This window comes from Lineus longissimus, chromosome 9, assembly GCF_910592395.1.
Source record: "Lineus longissimus chromosome 9, tnLinLong1.2, whole genome shotgun sequence".
Lineage (NCBI taxonomy): Eukaryota > Metazoa > Nemertea > Pilidiophora > Heteronemertea > Lineidae > Lineus > Lineus longissimus.
The window spans coordinates 10,950,003-10,971,407 of record NC_088316.1 but is presented as its reverse complement, the minus strand read 5'-3'; the positions used below and the strand labels follow the sequence as shown (position 1 = coordinate 10,971,407).

Sequence of the window (21,405 nt, the reverse complement as noted above, 5' to 3'; positions counted from 1 at the left end):
CCCTTTCGTTACTGCAGGTATGTGGCAGTCCTGTACTGAGCAAAATTAAGGGATTTTTGCTTTCACAGCTTAGAAAGGCCTCAAATTTGTTTCAAAGGGCTAAGCAGTTTCTGCCAAAAATGCTGATTTTGTGAGTTCCTACCAAGTGATGGCTCAGGTATGTAGCTCTCTGATATATAGTGGAAGAATGCGCTACCTGATGTCCTGTGGGAACCTCAACCTGCAGTGCTCAAGGAGTGAATGTCAGGCTAATGCACTCCTTTTATGTTGGAGGTCGAGGTTTAAATGAGACTGTGAAGAAATGTTGCACTCAGTAAATTTCCAGGGCCTCAAGGCAAAAGGGAAGTGTGTGCAAATGCATGAGCCCTGTAATACTGTAATTCCACATAATTATAAACACGATGGGGATAAGGTCACTATTTTAGGTTGCAACCAAAAAATACAGGTTAAAACAATATAACTAGTTCTAATAAATAACTCCTTACCAAGAAATGTATACTTTATTTGGGTCATCTTGATGCAGAGGGGATGTTTACCTATTTTGCTCTACTGCACCACTGTTATATGCTGTGCACATACCGCCGTCATAACCCTTAATTTGATTTTTGCTAGAGGTATGGAGTCCACTATAGGCTACTGTCCACCTTTGTGGGATCTTTTACTTGCCCTGGCATAGACACTCGGGTACAAGGGACAATGGCTTTTAGTCTCATCCGACAGACCCTCGAGTATTTCATACGTTGTACGTGTTGTGAAGAGCCAGGAATTTTAGTTCCATGAAAGCCACGCCGGTTCATCCAGAAATACAATCCTAGGTTCTTCCCATCACTTGGTAGGAACTTCCCAGGATCGAACCCGGGCCCTTTTGCTTGGTAGCCAGCAGTGTTAACCACTAGGCTATGAAGCTCCTCCATAATACCTTGAGTCATTATGGGTTGATGAAATGCTTGGGTCTTTACACTTGATAAACTATATTTTCCAGGGATGCTAATGCAGAGTCACCTCTCAAATTCACTTACACAGCGATGCATGGAGTGGGTCACCGCTTTGCCCAAGAATCATTCAGAACATTTGGCTTCAAACCATTCATACCAGTGAAGGAGCAGGTTGAGCCTGATCCAGAGTTCCCCACGGTCAAGTTTCCTAATCCAGAGGAAGGCAAGAGTGCTTTGGTGAGTGGTCTTGGTTAACTATATCTGTCAGAAATCTGTGTATCTGCAGAGAATCATTCTTCCAGAGATGCTTTGAGCAAGGTACAAAATACCATGGAAATGAACCGTGAATATTATCATTACAGTAACAGTAGAACCTCTCTATTAAGTGCACTCTTAGGACAGGACTGACAAATGTTGTCTTTTGTTGGGAGGTGGCCTGATTACAGTGGTCAAATTTGATGGAAATGACCGACTTGGTACCAAATGTGGCGTCCTTAAACCTTTCACTGCCAATAACGTTTTAAAACGTTATTGAAAATAGGTCGCTAAATTGCCAATAACGTTTCAAAACATTATCTCAGTGTTTCCATCTATCCATCAAAAAGTAAACCAAACTATAGATTCTACGTTGATTTAAACCTCCCGCCATGTCTTCGGAAGTGTTCTCGGAAGCATTCGGTTCAATCTCGTCCCCAGGGAGTGGGTATTTCGAGCCAGGTGAATTGGTGAAGATAGACCAATTGGGGACCAATTTGCGTGATCAGCGTGATTCTGATGGTGATAATGACCAGGCAGTTGCGGGTAAAGATATAAGTAGTAGTGACAGTGACTCAGGTGATGGTGGGCAGGGGGCGCAGCCTGCTGCAGGTGGGAATCAAGCTGCATGTGGCCGAGGGTGTGGTCGAGGGCGCCAAAGAGGGCCCTCAGCTCCTGCTACAAAAAATGGTTAAAATGGCAAAAATGCTGGCAAGATTGGGGAATAAGTTTAAAATAGGGCTGGCAGTGAAAGAATTGATAATAGAGAGAGTGTCCTTAGAAGAGAACTGTTCGCAAAGGGAGGTTCAACTGAGATAACAAGAAGTTTAGAACCAGGGCACTTTACCGATGAAATCCTATGAACTGTTTCTTACAGTGTTAACCGTACGCTATGGTATCTTTGACAGGGAAAATAAACATCTATAATTGTGTGCAGTTGATGAAAACCAAAGCATTTGTTTTCGAACAATGTTTAAATATTTTTGGTGAAAAAACACACTTGCTCCTTGGGGATGAATTGAACAAGACGCAAAACATTTTTGTGGTCATTTGCCAATCAGCAATGAAGCTCAGCGTCATGACATGGAGGATATTACGGATCAAACCACTGGTTACCTGATTGTTTTGATGAAAAGGTGTTGAAAAAGTATCTCTCTGTGGATGATAGTTGACACTGAAAATATTTGAAAATATCTGAAAAGAACTGTTTTCTTCTTCTCCGTTCAGAATCTGTCTTTGGAATTGTTTTCATGGTCATGTGTGCTTAGGCTAAGTTGGAAACCACTTTTGAAGTACCACTGGTGATCCTGTGACCATCTTGCAAACAATGATTATTGGCCAAAATCCTGTCAATAATCATTGTCAGCCATGAAAACTTCAGCACTGTCGTTCAAGACATGTTAAGGCATGGCATGATCCTTAGCCTGGTGTTATCTCCTTCAGTTAACATGGTTAGCACATTAGACTTGGTGCAAACACCTAAGTTAGTGACAAGTCTTATTTCTGACACTCTTTTTTAAGAATCTGTCAATCAAGACGGCTAATGAGCATGGCAGTTCCATCATTCTAGCTAATGACCCGGATGCTGACCGTCTTGCTGTTGCTGAAAAACAACCCAGGTAAACCCCAATTTTACTCTCATCATTTGAAAAAAAATCAGTGATATCTTTTTGTCGATTCTTTTTAAGTCTTTGAGCCCTGATTGGAAATCTGAAAAGGTATGATTGTGAATGGTAAGGGTTGTCATCCAGAGTAGGACTCCATCTGACACAGTTGAGGTGGGAGGCAGGAGAAAGGCCAAATATAAAATTTTTAAGAACAATGTTACTTGGAATACTCACCTGCTGATGAGTTTTGCTGTTTTGTCAAAAAGAAGATACAAACGCCGAAAAACGTTTTTACCAATAATGAAAATCAGCCTCAGGCCTCAACTTACTAACATTAAAAATAAAGAAAAAAGAACTAAAACCTCTAAGGAAAGTCCAAAAACTCAAAAATTTCTTATTTAAAGTGCACTTATTACGAGCAAAATATTTCCCTTACCGCACCTCAGTCTGTGTCAACGCAGTTGATGCATCATGCATCAAATGCGACTTTCTGAATGGAACCATATTGCAGGCCCTATTGTTCACATGTTCATCAGGTAGAATCTATAGCTTGCTGACCTGCGTCGGACTTGTAAACAGGAAATGAGCAGGTTCATTTTCACCACCCAAGAAAATGTTAAAAGTAGGCTGAAACATTGGTTGTGCAATATCCCCTGTAAGCTTTGAAAGTTTCAGCTTACAATATGCATGCATCTGTACTAGTATGTGTAGGTGATCTTTTACTAGAACAGTAAGATAGCTATTTCTGTTTTGTTTTTAGTGGTGATTGGAAGGTTTTTACGGGAAATGAAACTGGGGCATTGTTTGGCTGGTGGTTGCTTACCTGTCATCGAAATAGTGGCAAAGAAGCAGGTAAGGAAAGTACATGTTGGTTTGGGACAGGTCTGGGCAGCCATGTAGAATTAGCGGAATGAGCAGATTCTGTACAAAATATGATATAGTTTCAAACAAAATGGAACTTAATGAATTCATTAAGTTTTAATTTGTCCGATACGCCACAAAGATTATTTGAAAATCACTTTTTACAGTCGTTAAGCCATGACTCACAATGAGGGTATGAAACCTGGTCTGTAGGGACATTTTAGTTCAGTCGTGCGCAGTGCAGTATTACCGTACCTCCTTTTGTCTTCAGAGTTCAGGCAAGGCGACGATCATCGCGACAAATACTGGCTTTTCCAGGTGATTGAAGCCCAGAATCCGCTCATTCAGCTTATTCCACTCATTCCGCTAATTCTACGTGGCCCACCAACTCTAGATCCCTAACCAGTAGTTATATACCTTCTGGCCGCTAGTTAAAAAGGGTGAGATACCTTACAGTTGAATGTAAAATTTGCATTACTATTAGTACCACCTTTTCTTCGTGGTATCTCTTGTGTTCCATATTAGGCGCTGGGGTTTCCTCAGATTGATCGCACATTTGCCACTTTAATAGTGGGGCCAGCATCCCTGACACATTTTTCTTCTCACGTGCTGCATTGAGCCAGTTTGTGGCATTCATGATTCTTACTCATATTATAATAAATGCATTCACAGTTTGCCTTTGACAGTGCATTTGTAAAAATGGCACAAAGTCTTGCAAAAAGTTCACGGTTTGCATTGATTAGAATCCATGGCGTAATTTCTGTGCCAAATTATCGAAGCACATATTAACTCAGTCGAACTTTATGCACTCATGTCATCGGTATTGGCGTTTGGTGCCGATGATCTTCTGTTCAGGTAATCTTTCTCTTTATTCCAAGAGTTTTATACTTTTCGTTCAGACCAGCTTTCCTTAAAACATGTTTGAAAGTAAAATCATGTCATGTTTTTAATCCTAAGGCAATTAACAAACTTTTTCATGACAACTATCATGAAACCCTGGAACCAACATATCATAGCAACTCAGTGCTTGAATTCTGCCGAAACTTTAATTTCCTTTATAGTCCTTACTAAAACTAGCCACCCGAACATCAATGTGGCGACACTGCATTGACATACATTATATGGAGTATGATCATTAAAGGCCTACTCCGTTTGCTAAAAATTTGAAATTTATATTTGAATTTGAAATTTGAATTGCTTAAGTATGTACTAAAAACAAATTTCAGTACTGTCATTGTGTAGACGGATATTATACAAACACTTTTAACACCAAGTTTCAGCAAATATGTTTATGTAATAAGTGCACAACAGCATTGTGTATAACTGCATTACTATTTTATTGGTCCACCAGTAATTACTTACGGCGTACCCCTTTAAACCTTTGCCTACTGAGCCACTACCCACCGACACGAGAGCACTTTTTCCAGAATTGCATTTACCTGTGAGAAACACTGTGAGTACTCGCCACTGGCAGCACGAATCATTAGAGTAGTTACGAAAGTTGTTAGCAGATGGCAGTACTATGCATTCACTTAAAACGCAATTTTTAGGCCTACCTAGTACGTGTGTCGTGTCCTGGGATAGCAAATTACTGCGTACATGGTACGCATTACGTAGGCAAAGGGTTAAAGGAGTAACAACACCTGATTTTATTTCATTTTCACTTGCAGCAGCTGATGTCTACATGTTGTCCAGTACGGTTTCCTCAAAGATTCTAAAGACACTGGCAGAAAAGGAGGGATTCTCTTTTGAGGTGAGTACTCACCTTTATATGCTACTTACACAAAGATTCAAATGATACTGGACTAAATAAATGGGAGGATCATCTTCAGTGAATGGCATGTGATCACGCTACATGATACTGAACTATAAAGGAAAGGCTTTAGTGTGTGGGGTAGTTGACAATGTTTGATGATACTAAAGTAAAGATTATCTTAGATGATACTGGACCTAACGGAATATTGTCTATTGCGCTTAGCAATGGCCACATTACATGATACTGGACTGAAGTGACCGCCTAACATGATATGGCCAAAGGGAACATTTGTAAGATAGGATTACAGAAAAGGTGGTCTGTTTGAAGTGTCCTTCAAGGTATGTTAGATCGTGTGGTTAAGTCATGATTACAGTTTGCCGATTATGAAAAGAGGGCAGAGGAGTATTAGTATCAGGTTTCCATATGCAGGCAATTTCAAGCCAAATATTTATAAAAATGAGGGCTTTGTTCGCTAGGATTTGGTTCCCTTAACCCTTTGCCTACGTAGAGCGTACCCCATACGCACTAATTTGCTATCCCAGGACACGTCATGCGTACCGGGTACGCGTCTAATACAGTTGCGTTCTAAAAGTGAATGCATAGTGTTGCCATCTGCTAACAACTTTCATAACCATTCTTATGATCAGTGCTGCCAGAACATGCATTCGGCGGCCAGTAGAAGTACACAATGGCGAGCATTACAACAGGCATTTCTCACACAAAGATTGATTATGCTGAGTTGTTAAGCAATTTAGATGAAGACTGATGAAGAGCTCTCCTCTCTTGAATTGCTTGTAGTCCATTCTTTTGAAATCCTCCTGAAAAGACTTTGGCATTGGATGAAAGACTTTGGCATTGGATGGAGGCATGATGGGGGGTGGGGGAGGGGGGGGGGGGTCAAGGGTTCAAAGCCAGCTAAGATGAAATAAAGTAAGGCTTTGTGTTCAGTTTATGTTCCAGTTGTATCAGTTCAAATAAAAAGTTACACAGTTATGAATAAATACATTGTTTTTTGTTTTTTTACAGAGTTTGACAAAAAAGTCTGAAATTTAGCCAAATTCCTAATTCACACAAATGGCCCAAAAAATCTGAAAAATGTAATAATAATGTCCCAAACTATTTACCTTCATGAGAAAATACCATATTCTAGAGTATGTAATTGTTTTGTACATGTGCAATTTTTTTTTTGAGTCTGGAGGACTTCATACGCCTAAAATAAGGAGAATTTTTTTTTTCGGTGGCCATCTTGGATCACATGACATTAGATCAGAAGGTCATGTAAAAAAATTTTTTTTGAAAGGTCTAATAGTTGCCGTCAATGATCAATAGGTGTTTTCGATACAAAACCCCCTAAAAAACTGTAATAAAATTATTACTAAAACATTTAAAAATGCCAAAAATGCCTCAGTGTCCCAGGTGGATAGTGCCAGTAGGCAAAGGGTTAAAAGGACCAAACAAACAATTGCTCTCAATAAATTTAGGAGCGCTTTTGATGTAGTGGCATGGCCTACTTAAATTCATTAGCTTATTATTTGAATTTTCAATTCTTCCAAAGACATAGCCCGCAACTTCCCTTGCTCTTTTCTCGTTTTGTTGTGTTTGAATACTAATTAAGTTACGGAGGAAAATAGATCCGTACCAATGTTGACTGTAGAATGAGCTCTTGTCATTAAATGAGATAAAACTCCCTCAATCTCAGAATGAAGCTTTCTTTTCTTTCAGGAAACGTTGACAGGATTTAAATGGATGGGGAATCGCGCCCATGAGCTCCTAAAAGAGGGCAAGGAAGTACTCTTTGCATTTGAGGAAGCTATAGGTTCGTATCCTATCCCACTTCTGTCCGAAGTTCCTCTGTTCAGTGTAATTTAGAGTAATTATTAACACTGCAATGGCCAATCAGGTTTCGAGGTATTTAACACTTCTCTTTTTCAAGCTACAGTCTTAAAAATAGGTTACGAAAATTTTAACATTTAAAAAAACATTCGTCAGTCAAAGGGTTAATAAGCTTGACACTTTGAAGATGACACTCTCAAGGTGACATCATCAACTGAAGTTCAGTCTGGTAAGCATAATGGTACCTGGCCATCACATTCATTACACTTTCTTCACAGCAGCTTTAGAGTAATGTTTTTCATTTGTTTCCAGGCTTTATGTGTGGTACAGTTGTGTTAGACAAGGATGGTGTGAGTGCCATGAGCTGCATGGCCGAATGTGCCACATATCTTCACGCACGAGGTCTCACCCTGACGCAGCAGTTGAATCTGCTATACAACAAGTAAGTTAACCAGCTGGCCGTTTTAAAAGTGCTGTACAAAGCCAAAGTTCCTCACCCACTTGGGTGTAATACAACATGAGTCTGATCTGTCCCCTGACATTGTAGTTGTATGTGTTCAATTCCAACAATTCCACAGATATACTCTCGGCCAATGACCAAAATTTGCCTCTGGAATTGTACGATAAGCCAGAAATTGCGGATGTAAACAGCTGTTGTGAGGGTCTTGGCAGCCACTTCACTTTCAGTCCTTGTCCTCAAAATTTTGCAGGTGAGCAAAAAAGTTTTCACCTTAATTTTTTCTTGGCTTGCTAGGCCCAAACTTTTTCCCACATTCTAAATTAAGGCGCGTTATGTCACGCCTTAAAAGTTAAGGCCTGCACTTTGATGCCCGATCTTCCAGTTCATTGCGAGATTATTTAGCTACGAGTACGAGGGACCAAAATACCGGTCTCATGATGCAATGCACTGCACTGACACATTGGATTGCATTACATCATCATCACATGAAAGAGTTAATGAAAGTATTCAGCCTGGCGATATTCGTTGCATCCAACATTTTTTTTGTACCCATCTTTGTAATCGCTATTGAAAAGAAGGATTTAATAGACAGGATTAGCAGACGCCCGACTCCGACTCCGAGTACGAGGTGATTCCCTTTTTATCCCATACCGTGGCGTCCGTCGTCCGTCGTCGTCGTCGTCGTCGTCGTCCGTCGTCCGTTAGCAGGGCACGTTTCGTAACTGTTAGAGCTATTGAGTTGAAACTTGGTACACATGTACCCTTATGTAATGACACCTTGGAGACCAAGTTTCGGTCCGATTCGTTTCATGGTTTGGCCACCAGGGGGCCAAACGTTAAAAGTGAAAATATGCAATATCTCCCTTAATAGTAGTCGGGAAATTTTGAAAAAAATATGGTAGGTACTTCTAGCAAAGGTGCATCATATATCCTCCGGGTTTTTGATTTGACCTCCTTGTCAAGGTCACAGAGGTCAAATGGTGTAAATTGGCCGTTAGGATGTAACGATGGCACGTTTCTAAACTGCAATGACTATTGATACCAAATTTGGTACACATTTACCCCTTAGTCAGGTGATCTCAGGGACCGAAGTTTGGTCCAATATGATTCACCACTTGACCACCAGGGGGCAAAATCCAAAAACCTTAAAAATGTGATTATTCCTTAACTTCTTGCCCGATTGCCACCAATTTGATATCATGGGTACATCTAACCACCATACAGTATATGTCACCCAGGTTTTTAATTTGACCTTCTTGTCAAGGTCACAGAGGTCAAATGGCGTAAAATTCGCCGTCAGGCCGTAACTATGGCACGTTTCTTAACTGCAATGACTATTGATCACAAATTAAGTACACATGTACCCCTTGGTCAGATGATCTCAGGTACCGAAGTTTGGTGCGATCTGATTTGCCGTTTGGCCTCCAGGAGGGGGCCAAATCCTAAATTCTTCAAAATGCCATTATTCCTAGTAATGACTTGCCCGATTGGCACCAATTTTATATCATAGGTACATCTAATTCTAACAACCATTCAATGTGTCACCCGGGTCTTCTTTGATTTGACCTACTTTTCAAGGTCACAGAGGTCGAATGTTATGTAAATTGGCCATTTTGGGGAAATTGTAATTGCTTGGACCTACATCAAACCTAACACTACATGACACAATACCATGCTCTTTATCCATCTTTCCTCCACATGAGGTGAGCACAATGGCCCTGGCCATTTCATTGCGCTTTACGTCATCAACAGTGCGGGGGTTTCCCAAGTGGTCACTCGTACTCGCTTGTAAACTCCGAGTTGGACGTCCTCTATTCGTAAGTGCGCTCCCAGTGCAAATTTCTCTGTTATCATCGTAGATTCGGAGTATTTCCTGATCATTTTTAAATGTAAATGCTTTCAAGGATATGTCGATGCCCAGCAATGTAGTTCTGGTGGAAAAAGGGTGCTCTGTATGGGCATCTTTGTTCGGTGGCATTCTCGCGATTTTTTTGCACATTGATGTGCATGCGATGCGTGTACATCAAGTCAGGCATTGCAAGGGCCTCTACAAGATGAGGGAAGTGTTCTTTTTCGAACCGGAAAAACTCCTTAAACTCTCTCCTTGTATAATTGTCAGGAGAAAATCTCCTTTATTGCAAGTGGTTTCCAAAGTTATGGTCCTCATCATCAAACATATCATCAAGCATTCCAGCGGCTGCCATCGCTAACAGAACATCATCATCATCATCGTCCTCATCAAGCAAAAGAGCTAACCCTTCAGTAAAATCTGCCATTTCTCTATGACTGGTTTAATTCACGATCAAAGGAAAATCACTGCCGATCAGCTGATTGTTTCCGTCGTCTGCTATGTGTACGTTTCGCAGCGCCATCTAACGTAAAACACCTGGAACTGAGATCAACTCTGACCGGGAGTCGTGACGTTGCTAATCGATCAAACTGAACATTCGCGCGCGGATCCGACTCTGACTCGTACTCGTACTCGGAGTCGGAGTCGGGCGGCTGCTAATCCTGGCTAATGTTGTGCCGTGGATAAAATAGCTATTGTAGTGTCACTGTCAGACTGACCCGTCGAATACATCAGACATGTCAGAGGCAATATAATGATTATTTAAAGGCAGCACGTGATGTCCCCATTGCACCACATTGGACAGTTTTCTTAGATGATCACAGAAACTTATATGAAAGAAACGTCTGGTCGAGAAAACATACAATTTTCTCACTTTATTGACATAAAGTTACCAATGAATGTTCTGATTTGATATTTCCTGCTGTTCTTTCAGGTATGGCATCCATAAAACTTCCAATTCATATTTCCTGTGCTATCATCAGCCAGTTATTGAGCGGATATTTGAGAGAATAAGGAATTTAGAGGGCCCTGGAAAGGTAACAGTTTGGGATTATCATTAGCAGTTATTAGTCGTACTTCCACCTATCAACTCCCCATGTCTTTTGCGTTTACACCTATGAATTGCCGTGTCTTAAAAAGACCCGTGTGTCAAATCGCCGTGTCTGTTAGCCCCATCGAGCTCGATGGGGCTAATCGGGGGCTAATTTAGACCCGTGTTCAACACGGGTTTTTTGATAGGTGGAATCTGAATAGACATGGCAATTACAAGTTCTAAGATCCGGCGAAAGATGGTGCGATGTAGTTGCCTCGGTATTGCGCATGCGTGAACATTGTAAACATTCCCGCGAAATTTCTCAGTCTGACAGTTCCCAAATAACACGATCGTTTTGACAGTTTTAACCTAATTCTCTTGCACAAAATGCCACCTGAACGCACCCATTGGAACACTAGAGGTACCGTGTTTGCTGGCAAACGCTAGTATATCTGCACTTTGGTGAAATCAGGTTGATTGTAGTGTTATGGAATGGAATAGGCTAGAATAGTAAAGAAGGAAGCTGATGATTGGATTGGCTTTTATTATCATTTTGGGTAGTCTATTTCTATAGCGAGAAATGTCTACGTGAACTCGTTCAGAATGTAGAGAGGTCAAAAGGCATTTCCAAGTTTTACAACAAAACGGCCGGCAGTCGGCCATCTTGAATGCGAAATCAGCCATTATCGAACTTGACCTTGATATTCAACCCATACGTGCACACCAAATATGAAATGTCTAAGTGAACTCGTTCAGAATGTAGAGAGATCAAAAGGCATTGCAAAGTATTACAACAAAATGGCCGCCAGTCGGCCATCTTGAGTGCGAAATCAGCCATTATCGAACTTGGCCTTTATATTTACCCCATACACGTGCACACTAAATATGAAATGTCCAAGTGAACTCATTCAGAATGTAGAGAGGTCGGCCATCTTGAATGCGAAATCAGCCATTATTGAACCTGACCTTGATATTCACCCCATACACGTGCACACCAAATATGAAATGTCTAGGTGAACTCCTTCAGAATGAAGAGAGGTCACAAGGCATTTCCGAGTTTAACAACAAAATGGCCGCCAGTTGGCCATCTTGAATGCGAAATCAGCCATTATCGAACTTGACCTTGATATTCACCCCATACACATGCGCACCAAATATGAAATGTCTAGGTGAACTCGTTCAGAATGTAGAGAGGTCACAAGGCATGTCCAAGTTTTACAACAAAATGGTCGCCAGTCGGCCATCTTGAATGCGAAATCAGCCATTATCGAAACTGGCCTTGATATTCACCCGATACACGTGCACACCAAATATTCAATGTCTAGGCGAACTCGTTCAGAATGTAGAGAGGTCACAAGGCATTTGCAAGTTTTACAACAAAATGGCCGGCAGTCGGCCATCTTGAGTGTGAAATCAGCCATTATGAAACTTGGCCTTGATATTAAATATAAAATGTCCAGGCGAACTCGTTCAGAATGTAGAGAGGTCACAAGGCATTTGCAAGTTTTACAACAAAATGGCCGACAGTCGGCCATCTTGAGTGCGAAATCAGCCATTATCGAACTTGGCCTTGATATTCACCTGATACACTTGTACACTAAATATGAAATGTCCAGGCGAACTCGTTCAGAATGTAGAGAGGTCACAATGATAGGTGGAACTATGGCTATAAATCCGTTGTGACCTTAGAATAACAGAGTTCATTTCATACAAAAGCTCAATCAATAAATCAGTTCAATTTGTTCTTGAAGTTTGGTATGAAAGCCTTCAATTTTCAGTGTCTGCATTGCAAAAGATCACGGAACACCAAAATTCCCAATTTATTTCATTAATTAAAATTGATCTTAGTGTGTAACTTTGTTCACTTAACCTTTTCAAGAAATAGCCTATTAAATGCTATTTCTTATAAAGTGCTTTATAATGTTCAACATTCTCAATACTCTATACACTTATCTATAGCAGATTCCGTTGAAGGTGAGTTCTGAAGTAGCGTTATAAAAATCGGATGTCTGGGCACATTCTTTCTTTTTCAGTACCCGAGCAGATGTGGGCGTTTTGAGATCAAGTATGTGAGAGACTTGATGACAGGATACGACAGCAGTGAAAATGACCTCAAGGCAGTAAGTGTATATTTTCATGGCACAAAATGTTTGTGAAAAGCATTGTCTTAAGATTTACCATAAATTGAGCTTACTGAAAAAGTGGATTTCAAAATGTTCAACCATTTGGTGATTATTTTTGCAATATGACCTCAGATAAATTGCTGACTGAATACAAGTATATCACAATTGCATATCATAAATCTATCCAAGAAATTGATGCATTTTTTAATGAAAGTTTACTCTCAGTTTTGACCAATCACACCGAATTGGGTATCTAGTTGCCTGGCGTGTTATTGAGCAATCACACCAAGTATTATACAAGTCAATTTGGCAAAAATATAATCAAGCTTAAAGAAATTTTGTGAAGTCCATCTAATGTAATGCAAAAACCTTGATTTTCTCCATACAATGGCGGTTAAAAGCTTTTATTTGCTCCAAACATATTTATGAATATCTGAGGCAATACAAGTGATGTAGGAGTGGTGTCACAATTTAGCCCTCAACCATAGCAACATGTATATGAACATGCGGATAACTCCATAAGGCCCAAATGCGACATGGCATGTTTCTCTTGCAGTGCCTTCCTGTGAGTTCATCCAGTCAGATGCTTACATTCACCTTTGCAAACGGTTGTGTGGCAACCATCAGAACAAGTGGCACTGAACCCAAAGTGAAATACTATACAGAGTACTTGGCACCTCCGAGGTAAGTTACATTACGATCGCCCAATAATGTTTGTAGATCCGATTATGTCCTGGTAGACGCTCAGGTCTTTAATTTTTTTTTAACTCAATATTTTTGTTTGAAAAGGTGTAAAAAAACAACTCGCCATGAAACTACTCTGCTGGTATTGTGAATTCAGATCCAGAAACCTTTTCGAATTTTCTTTGATAAGCAACCAAATTGCAACGTAAAAGAAGAGTTTGGATGAGAACAGTTGCCTTGATAAAGTACCACAACTGATTATCTTTGGAACCTCTTCTGAGTTGCTTTGCTGAGTTTTTTACTCCTACTAAAGAACAGAAAAATTTCGCGTGCAGGATGTTTTCATGAATTTCGCGAGTAGGTCATGCTTGCGAAAATATTCTGCCACGAAAATCTCTTGCCATTTGGCAATAAATCCATGTCATTGTTGCCATGTTTCCACAGGCATTGCATGCAGCTAGGCCCTATGTTGATCTCAGCTTAGTAAACCATATACATATATACAAGAGGTGATTAATTAGAAACAGTGTGTACCCTGGAGATTAGCCTGTGTCATAATTAAGCCTAACAAACACAAATTACACTCCTCTTCAATGACTTCTGCCTAATTAATGCTCATCTTTGTCTGCTATAGGCTTAAAAACTCCATAGATTGACACCTGTTGACAGTGGGTTTGAGTATACATGTACATGTACTATCTCTAGACACGTACACTCCTGGCGTACTTCAGTGCATATTAACTACAAGGAGGTTTTGGCTGAAAAAGACAATGGAAAAAATATTCTGCTGCGCATATGTCCATCACCCGGCTTTTGCGAAAATTTTATGCCGCCAAATATTTATGCCACGAATATTTTCTGTTCTGCAGTCATCGAAGATGATGACAATCTTATGTGGATTCCAAATTAAAGAATATCCATCAAAATAAATAAAACCTGAACAAAGAAAGGATTTTTTTTTCTTCAAAATGTGACTGGTAAATTGATCTCTCCGATTCATTTCCTTCTTTCTGTACAACTTCAGATTTCTGTAAATTTGACCTCATCTGGTTTTAAAACTACGTGGCCTCCTACCCAAAAGTATATCCCTTTTCCGATCTGTGAGTTTCAACACTTCTCTAGTAGGTCAGTGTTCTCCACAATATGTATCTTTGGTTGGGTGCTTTGGCCATATTCAGACGCAATGGATACTTCACTTCAGTTTGGTCCGGGTTGGCAGCAAAGTCTGTCTGGGCATTGCAACACTAACAGTGAAACCGTTACCCGCTCCATAAATCTCTTGGTACTTCTTTCTTGTCTGGGTGCTGAAGTGGAAAAAATAATTAAGTCCAGGTGCTGCAACTGGACAAAAAGCACAGTAATGTACCCTGTATGTAGTTCCATGGTTAATAACTTCTGTCTCTTCGGCAGCCTGGATGAAGCATCGGTCGAAAAGGAATTGAAGGAAATGGTAGAGAATATCGTTGATGTGTTCCTGGAGCCTGTCAAGAATGAACTGGTGCCAAGATCCGAGTAATGTCAGCCAAAAGGACACACAGACGCAGACGATTTTTGTGGATTGTTATCTGGAGCATATTGCTGGAGGGTGGTGGTGTCAAACACTCCAACTCGAACCCTTGTCTGGTCACTGCTATCTCCTTGAAGGTCAAACACAATTAAGTGATGTGCAGAGGCAGCTCCTTGGACCCCCAGTGCCTCTTGTGAGAGCTGTTTGAAAGTCCATTGGTAACGGTTATGTCGGCATCATTTTGGGCTCTGCAGGGTGGCAAATTGCTGGTCTGATTCTTTGAAATTTGGTTTAAATAAGTGTTCGTCACAAAACCATACAGGATTTTTTCATTTTAGTAACATAGTAACAAAAATTTTTGTCTTTGTGTACATTGACATAGTGCATTGATTTTGGGCATTTTCTGCTCTGTACTGTTTATTTCTCGACCAATTTGGATGAATCGCTGAGGTTATTATTTTTTGCGTCCATCTACTCATGTGACAAGAATAAACAAGAAAAACCCAGAAACAAAATATGGCCTATTCAGGAGACCCTTATAATGACCATTTGGTTTTATATTACTGAAGAAAATTTTCTGCACTGACAATGCAGAACCCCTAAAATCCTGTTTTGAGTGATCAAAGAAAAAGCAAACTTCAAAGTTAATCGACAAGTAGATTGCCCCCAGAGCCCCAAACGATGCGAAAAAAAACTTTATGAATGGACTGAAGTGTGGTTGTTGTAAGTGCTGTGAGATTGACTTAGGTCAGTACTCAAGCCAAAATAGCCATAATTATTGATAGTTTCTGTGCATATCTCGGTAGTCAGACACACTGAATATTTTTGGTCCTTCATGCACAGCCAATTATTGCCATATCTATTTATAAACTTTATGTGAGCAGCTAATGTGTTTTATTCATCTTCCAAAATTCCAGTTGATTTTGCTAATTATAGGCCCCAGATCCCGTCTGGGGACTATATTGATATCACTGGAATTCTCGAAACTGTTATTTTCTTCCACCAACACATTTATTGCGGTAGTCCAGCAAAACGGCTAAATAAACCAGAAATCAATCACCCTTACACCACCAAACCCAATTCCATCTATGGACTATCGCAAAAGTATTTAAAAAATCCTGAGTATTTCGATACTTTTGAAGCATTTTTTGCTGAGATATCGTCTGATCGACTTCTCCCAACATGCCGAAGCCGCGATTCAATCTGACATGCGCTGTGACATGCGCAGAGGCGAGACGCTGATGCATTAGCATAAGCTCCGCCCCATCATAATGACGTCATTATTCTCAGGAGTTGGTCGAGCGATGGGACGATGGAGGTAGCTGGAGTCAGTATTGTTTTCGCTCAGGTTTCTCGTACAATTACGTGACCTCTCCAACACTTGATAATGCACTCTTTTCGTCCACGTTTTAGGCCAATCCATGAAATCTAATAAGCGCAGTACTTAAATCAGATGTTTCTCTCGCCTTGAAAACATTCCTGGGTAAAATCCATTGAGATTAGCCGAGTTAATCTACTTTTTCCGTGCTTAAAATCTCTGCCGCTGAATTCTATAAATAGAAACTATTAACATCGCGGCAGTGTGATTGTGCGCCCTCCCACTTCACACCATGTCAGGAAGTTTTACGAAGAGGGAGGGCAGGGCGTGTGGTAAGAAGAATGGCCAAAATGACGTCACGTTTTCCTGGCAATGCCTCTTGCCAGACCAGTCAAACATTGGGAAAGCATCTTTAATTCAGACAACGTTAGAACTAGAATGAAATGGCCAGGGCCATTGTGCTCACCTCATGTGGAGGAAAGATGGATAAAGAGCATGGTCTTGTGTCATGTAGTGTTAGGTTTGATGTAGGTCCAAGCAATTACAATTTCCCCAGAATGGCCAATTTACAGTACATTCGACCTCTGTGACCTTGAAAAGTAGGTCAAATCAAAGAAGACCCGGGTGACACATTGAATGGATGTTAGAATTAGATGTACCTATGATATAAAATTGGTGCCAATCGGGCAAGTCATTACTAGGAATAATGGCATTTTGAAGAATTTAGGATTTGGCCCCCTCCCTGGAGGCCAAACGGCAAATCAGATCGCACCAAACTTCGGTACCTGAGATCACCTGACCAAGGGGTACATGTGTACTTAATTTGTGATCAATAGTCATTGCAGTTAAGAAACATGCCATAGTTACGGCCTGACGGCGAATTTACGCCATTTGACCTCTGTGACCTTGACAAGAAGGTCAAATTAAAAACCTGTGTGACATATACTGTATGGTGGTTAGATGTACCCATGATATCAAATTGGTGGCAATCGGGCAAGAAGTTAAGGAATAATCACATTTTTAAGGTTTTTGGATTTTGCCCCCTGGTGGTCAAGTGGTGAATCATATTGGACCAAACTTTGGTCCCTGAGATCACCTGACTAAGGGGTAAATGTGTACCAAATTTGGTATCAATAGTCATTGCAGTTTAGAAACGTGCCATTGTTACATCCTAACGGCTAATTTACACCATTTGACCTCTGTGACCTTGAAAAGGAGGTCAAATCAAAAACCCGGAGGATATATGATGCACCTTTGCTAGAAGTACCTACCATATTTTTTTCAAAATTTCCCGACTACTATTAAGGGAGATATTGCATATTTTCACTTTTAACATTTGGCCCCCTGGTGGCCAAACCATGAAACGAATCGGACCGAAACTTGGTCTCCCAGGTGTCATTACATAAGGGTACATGTGTACCAAGTTTCAACTCAATAGCTCTAACAGTTACGAAACGTGCCCTGCTAACGGACGACGGACGACGACGACGACGACGACGACGACGACGACGACGACGACGACGGACGACGGACGCCACGGTATGGGATAAGCTCACCTCTGCTAAGAGGTGAGCTAAAAACGAATATGTTAATTTGCAAAAGTAAAAGCAGATTTCACCACTAACCAGTCAAATCGGAATACGACAGCGCAAAATGTTCTCGCTTTCCTCCTGCTAAAAAAACCTTGTTCCCGCACTCCTATTTTAATTTATGCCCATCGTTCAACTAGTCTTCTCTCCCCAGGTGCCTCACGGACCTTCAGGTTCCCATACTCAAGACCAACTCTTACGATATCGCCCTCAAAACAACCCTGGAGTCATGAATTCACAGGTGCTGCCTGTGAAATCTCAGTTCTAGTTCTGCTGCGATTTTGACGAGAGTATCGGGTCAAGGTCAAATACTACACTCAGGCTGTTAATTCGAACGCGTTCGACTCGAGTATTTGCACACGTTCTTCTTCGTAGTTTGACTACAGTCGAGTTTGTTACTCGGTTTCTACTCGGTTGACATGACGACTACCTGGGGACTATCAAATTTGCTACCAGCAAATTTCGGAATTCTAGTTCCTGTATGTGCTATGAGTGAGGTATAATATATATGTATATATTGTTATCTATCAGAAGGGAGAGGCTGTCCCTCTTCAAAGTAAGTGTATGCGCATAATGTTATGAATAATAAATATCTAAGTATAAATTAAATGTGTAAATTATGATCTCAGTGCACCGACACTTGTATTGACTGACAGGAACATTAACACCTTCACAGCCGGTGTCTCACCCCCCAAACACCCCCTCTTCAGATCCCACGAGAAAAAAATTATCAATGCTAGAGATTGCTGCATAAGGTCTTATGCAGTAGCTTCTCCAAGACAAGGTTTTCTTGAATGAATAGAGTTATGTAAGCTACACCCCTCTTCTCTTTCAAACGCCACGACCCCCCCCCCAAATAAATTCCCGAAGTCGGAATTGCTAACGGTTTGGTCTTTTCAGTTCCTGCTGTTGCCCTGAAGATGGCGACGGTTGTGCGTTCAGTTAGTCCATGAGACTCCGATAACCAGCTCAAATAGGGGGGATTGGGGCCACGTAGGTCTACGTGGTTCGGCCGTGAAGGTGTCATGATATGACAATAATTTGGTCTTCACAAGCAGTGTGATAGCTTATATTGAAACTTCTGACTTCCTGCATTGGACGTTCTCCAAGTAGATCGAAGGATATTCTCTCTGCCAACGTAGACTTCCATTACAGCATGTCATCACAGGTGAATGAAAGTACCAGAAATAATCGACCAATTAGCGATTGATCAGACCCCAGTGGCACAAAAACCTGAAGACAATGTACATATACTCACTAACACCAAGTCATTCTTCTTCCTTATTTGGCTCCTATTGGGGCGTATTTAATCATGTGGTGTTGTGCGTGTGCAGAGCAATAAAAACATTGTCAGGGTGCAGGATATAACCTATGTACAAATATGGTAGACATATCTAGAGGCTGGGGAGGGAGGCAAGCTGCGGCTTTGTGTGGCTTTAATCCCCTTAGTAGTTTCTGTTCTCCATTCTTGTTGACCCTGGATGGATGTCTGCTATTCTTTGGAAGGAAGGAGCTGTCGCCTATAGTTGGGGTGTTGGTTACATCTTCTGTAGTAAATACTGACTGGAATTGAGTGTATTGTCGATTTGTAGGTTTTGTGTATCAGTTATAATTTGAGGTGGATTAATTGTTATGCTTTTGGAATTTTCTCATGCCTGTGATCTACTCTTGGGAGAAGGCGAAACAAAATGGGGGCCTATGTTGGCAGTTACGGAACAACTCGGTAACACAGCAACACGTTTTTATACCAAAGTGTGCTACTGCCTGAAGTGAAGTAGAGACATGTGCAAATAATTTATAAGTCAAGTCACTTTATTTCGATACTGTACTGGTATTTTGATACACTTTGTTCATCTTTTAAACTGCTGCTAGGTATCATTAAGTTATATTGTACTTGTACATCATAACCATTTGTATTATATGTATGTATGCACCGTCTCCTCGCACACTGGCAAAAGGGGTAAACACCCACAGACAGATCCCCTTTTGTTTTCCTCCTCTTTTTTTCTCTTCAATAGCTTTCTGCACTCAGTTTATTGTACTCTCCTCACCGATGTAAGTTTGCTTATAAGGTGCCAATAAACTCATTTGTAATTTGTAATTTGTGTTTTTTTTAATGCAAAGTAAGTTGTGCAGTCTTTATCACATGTGACAAAAATTGTTTGTCTGTAGAGGTCTTCGCAGGTGGCTTCCGCAACAATTGGTCATCTCTACAACATGTGATACAGTCATACTCAAAGTAAAGTATCCTTAAATTATGGTGTTTACTTGTCCCTGGAACCTTATCACAATACATACCGGTACAAGTAATTACTTGTTAAAACACTGCTGGTAAAGAAGGTCAGAGGTGAACTTTGATGAATGACTCCACTGATAACCATAACTGGTTGTTGTAACAAACTGGTAGAAATGACAATTACTAATCTTGAATTATGTGTGGCGGTTAGGGGTGAAATCCTTAGATGCTTGTAAGGAATCCGATCTGGTTTGTTATCACCGACTTACTTTCATTCAGGATGCCGAGTACTGTAGATCTGACCTCTGAATAAAATGGCAATGCGTTAAATAGTTTTATACAGGCCTTTTTACTTTTGTTAGACCATATCCACAACTCCGTGGATATGGTCTATTGTTTTTACTGAGCCGATCGCCAGGACCCGAGAGATGTGGTTTTCGACACGTATCTCCGAAACTGCCGCACGGAACGACCTGAAATTTGGTTAGGTTACGTTTCATAAGACCCCCTTTAGGAGGGGCTCTTAAGATACACGTGTGTGCGGGAGTATATAATAAGCCCCCCTTTAGGAGGGGCTCTTAAGATACACGTGTGTGTGGGAGTATATACTGATTTGATGAGAAATAAAGAGAGTAACTATTGTATATCCTACAAACAATTTTTTTTGGTATATTTCTGAATTAACTCCGTTGAGTTTACCGATTTCTCCGCGATCTTCCGGTGGTGGTTGCTATCCCATTTGTTGAAATTAATTTAAATTAATTTAAATCTTCATGGGAATTCGCTACATCATATGCCTAAGAAATTGGCCAATTATATTAATATTTTTATTAGAGAAATATCCGTCCTAAATAATGACAGAAAAGGGTGGTTTATTTCAATTTTGTGTCGACATGATCGAGGTCACGTGACATAAAAACAAAACAATCGTACACACCCGTCCAAAAAAGGCACTTTAAGAAAGACAAATACGTTTTTCCAGCTTAAAACCACACTGACGACTAAGTTATATTGGTCTTCTGCCCAAATCTGAAGTATCAAAATGAATCACAAACTAGAACTAGCTCTATTTAGCAAAAGTTGCGTGAAAAATTCGGGTGAGCGACATTCTGCACTCTAGCGGCCAATAATTAAACTACTTTCAGCCGTCTGCTCCGGTCTCGTTAGGGAGTTTTTACCAAATGTACGCGATGATGACGTGCCCCATTAACAGGACGTAACATCTATTTTAAAATGCGTTTCCAAAGTGAATGCATGAGGACAACCTATTTGTGTCGTATATCACTGGAAACGCCCGATTCCCGTGAATAAGGACAATCACAATGTATTACATTACCAAAACAAAAATGTGTCGGAAGG

At 40.6% G+C, this 21,405-nt stretch overlaps 1 protein-coding gene across 2 annotated transcripts in view; it reads left to right on the top strand.

Annotated features, from left to right (window-relative positions):
- Nucleotides 1–16,867, top strand: part of LOC135493257 (phosphopentomutase-like) — a 32,886-nt gene extending 16,019 nt beyond the window's left edge. For both annotated transcript variants that reach the window (XM_064780398.1, XM_064780400.1), the window contains 10 exons: nt 983–1,172; nt 2,712–2,809; nt 3,558–3,649; nt 5,329–5,411; nt 7,137–7,230; nt 7,560–7,689; nt 10,491–10,593; nt 12,623–12,709; nt 13,269–13,396; nt 14,807–16,867. In XM_064780398.1, coding sequence (XP_064636468.1) covers nt 983–1,172; nt 2,712–2,809; nt 3,558–3,649; nt 5,329–5,411; nt 7,137–7,230; nt 7,560–7,689; nt 10,491–10,593; nt 12,623–12,709; nt 13,269–13,396; nt 14,807–14,912 — 1,111 coding nt within the window. In that variant the 3' untranslated portion in view covers nt 14,913–16,867. The remainder of the gene's footprint in view (nt 1–982; nt 1,173–2,711; nt 2,810–3,557; nt 3,650–5,328; nt 5,412–7,136; nt 7,231–7,559; nt 7,690–10,490; nt 10,594–12,622; nt 12,710–13,268; nt 13,397–14,806) is intronic.
- Nucleotides 16,868–21,405: the final 4,538 nt, after the last annotated feature.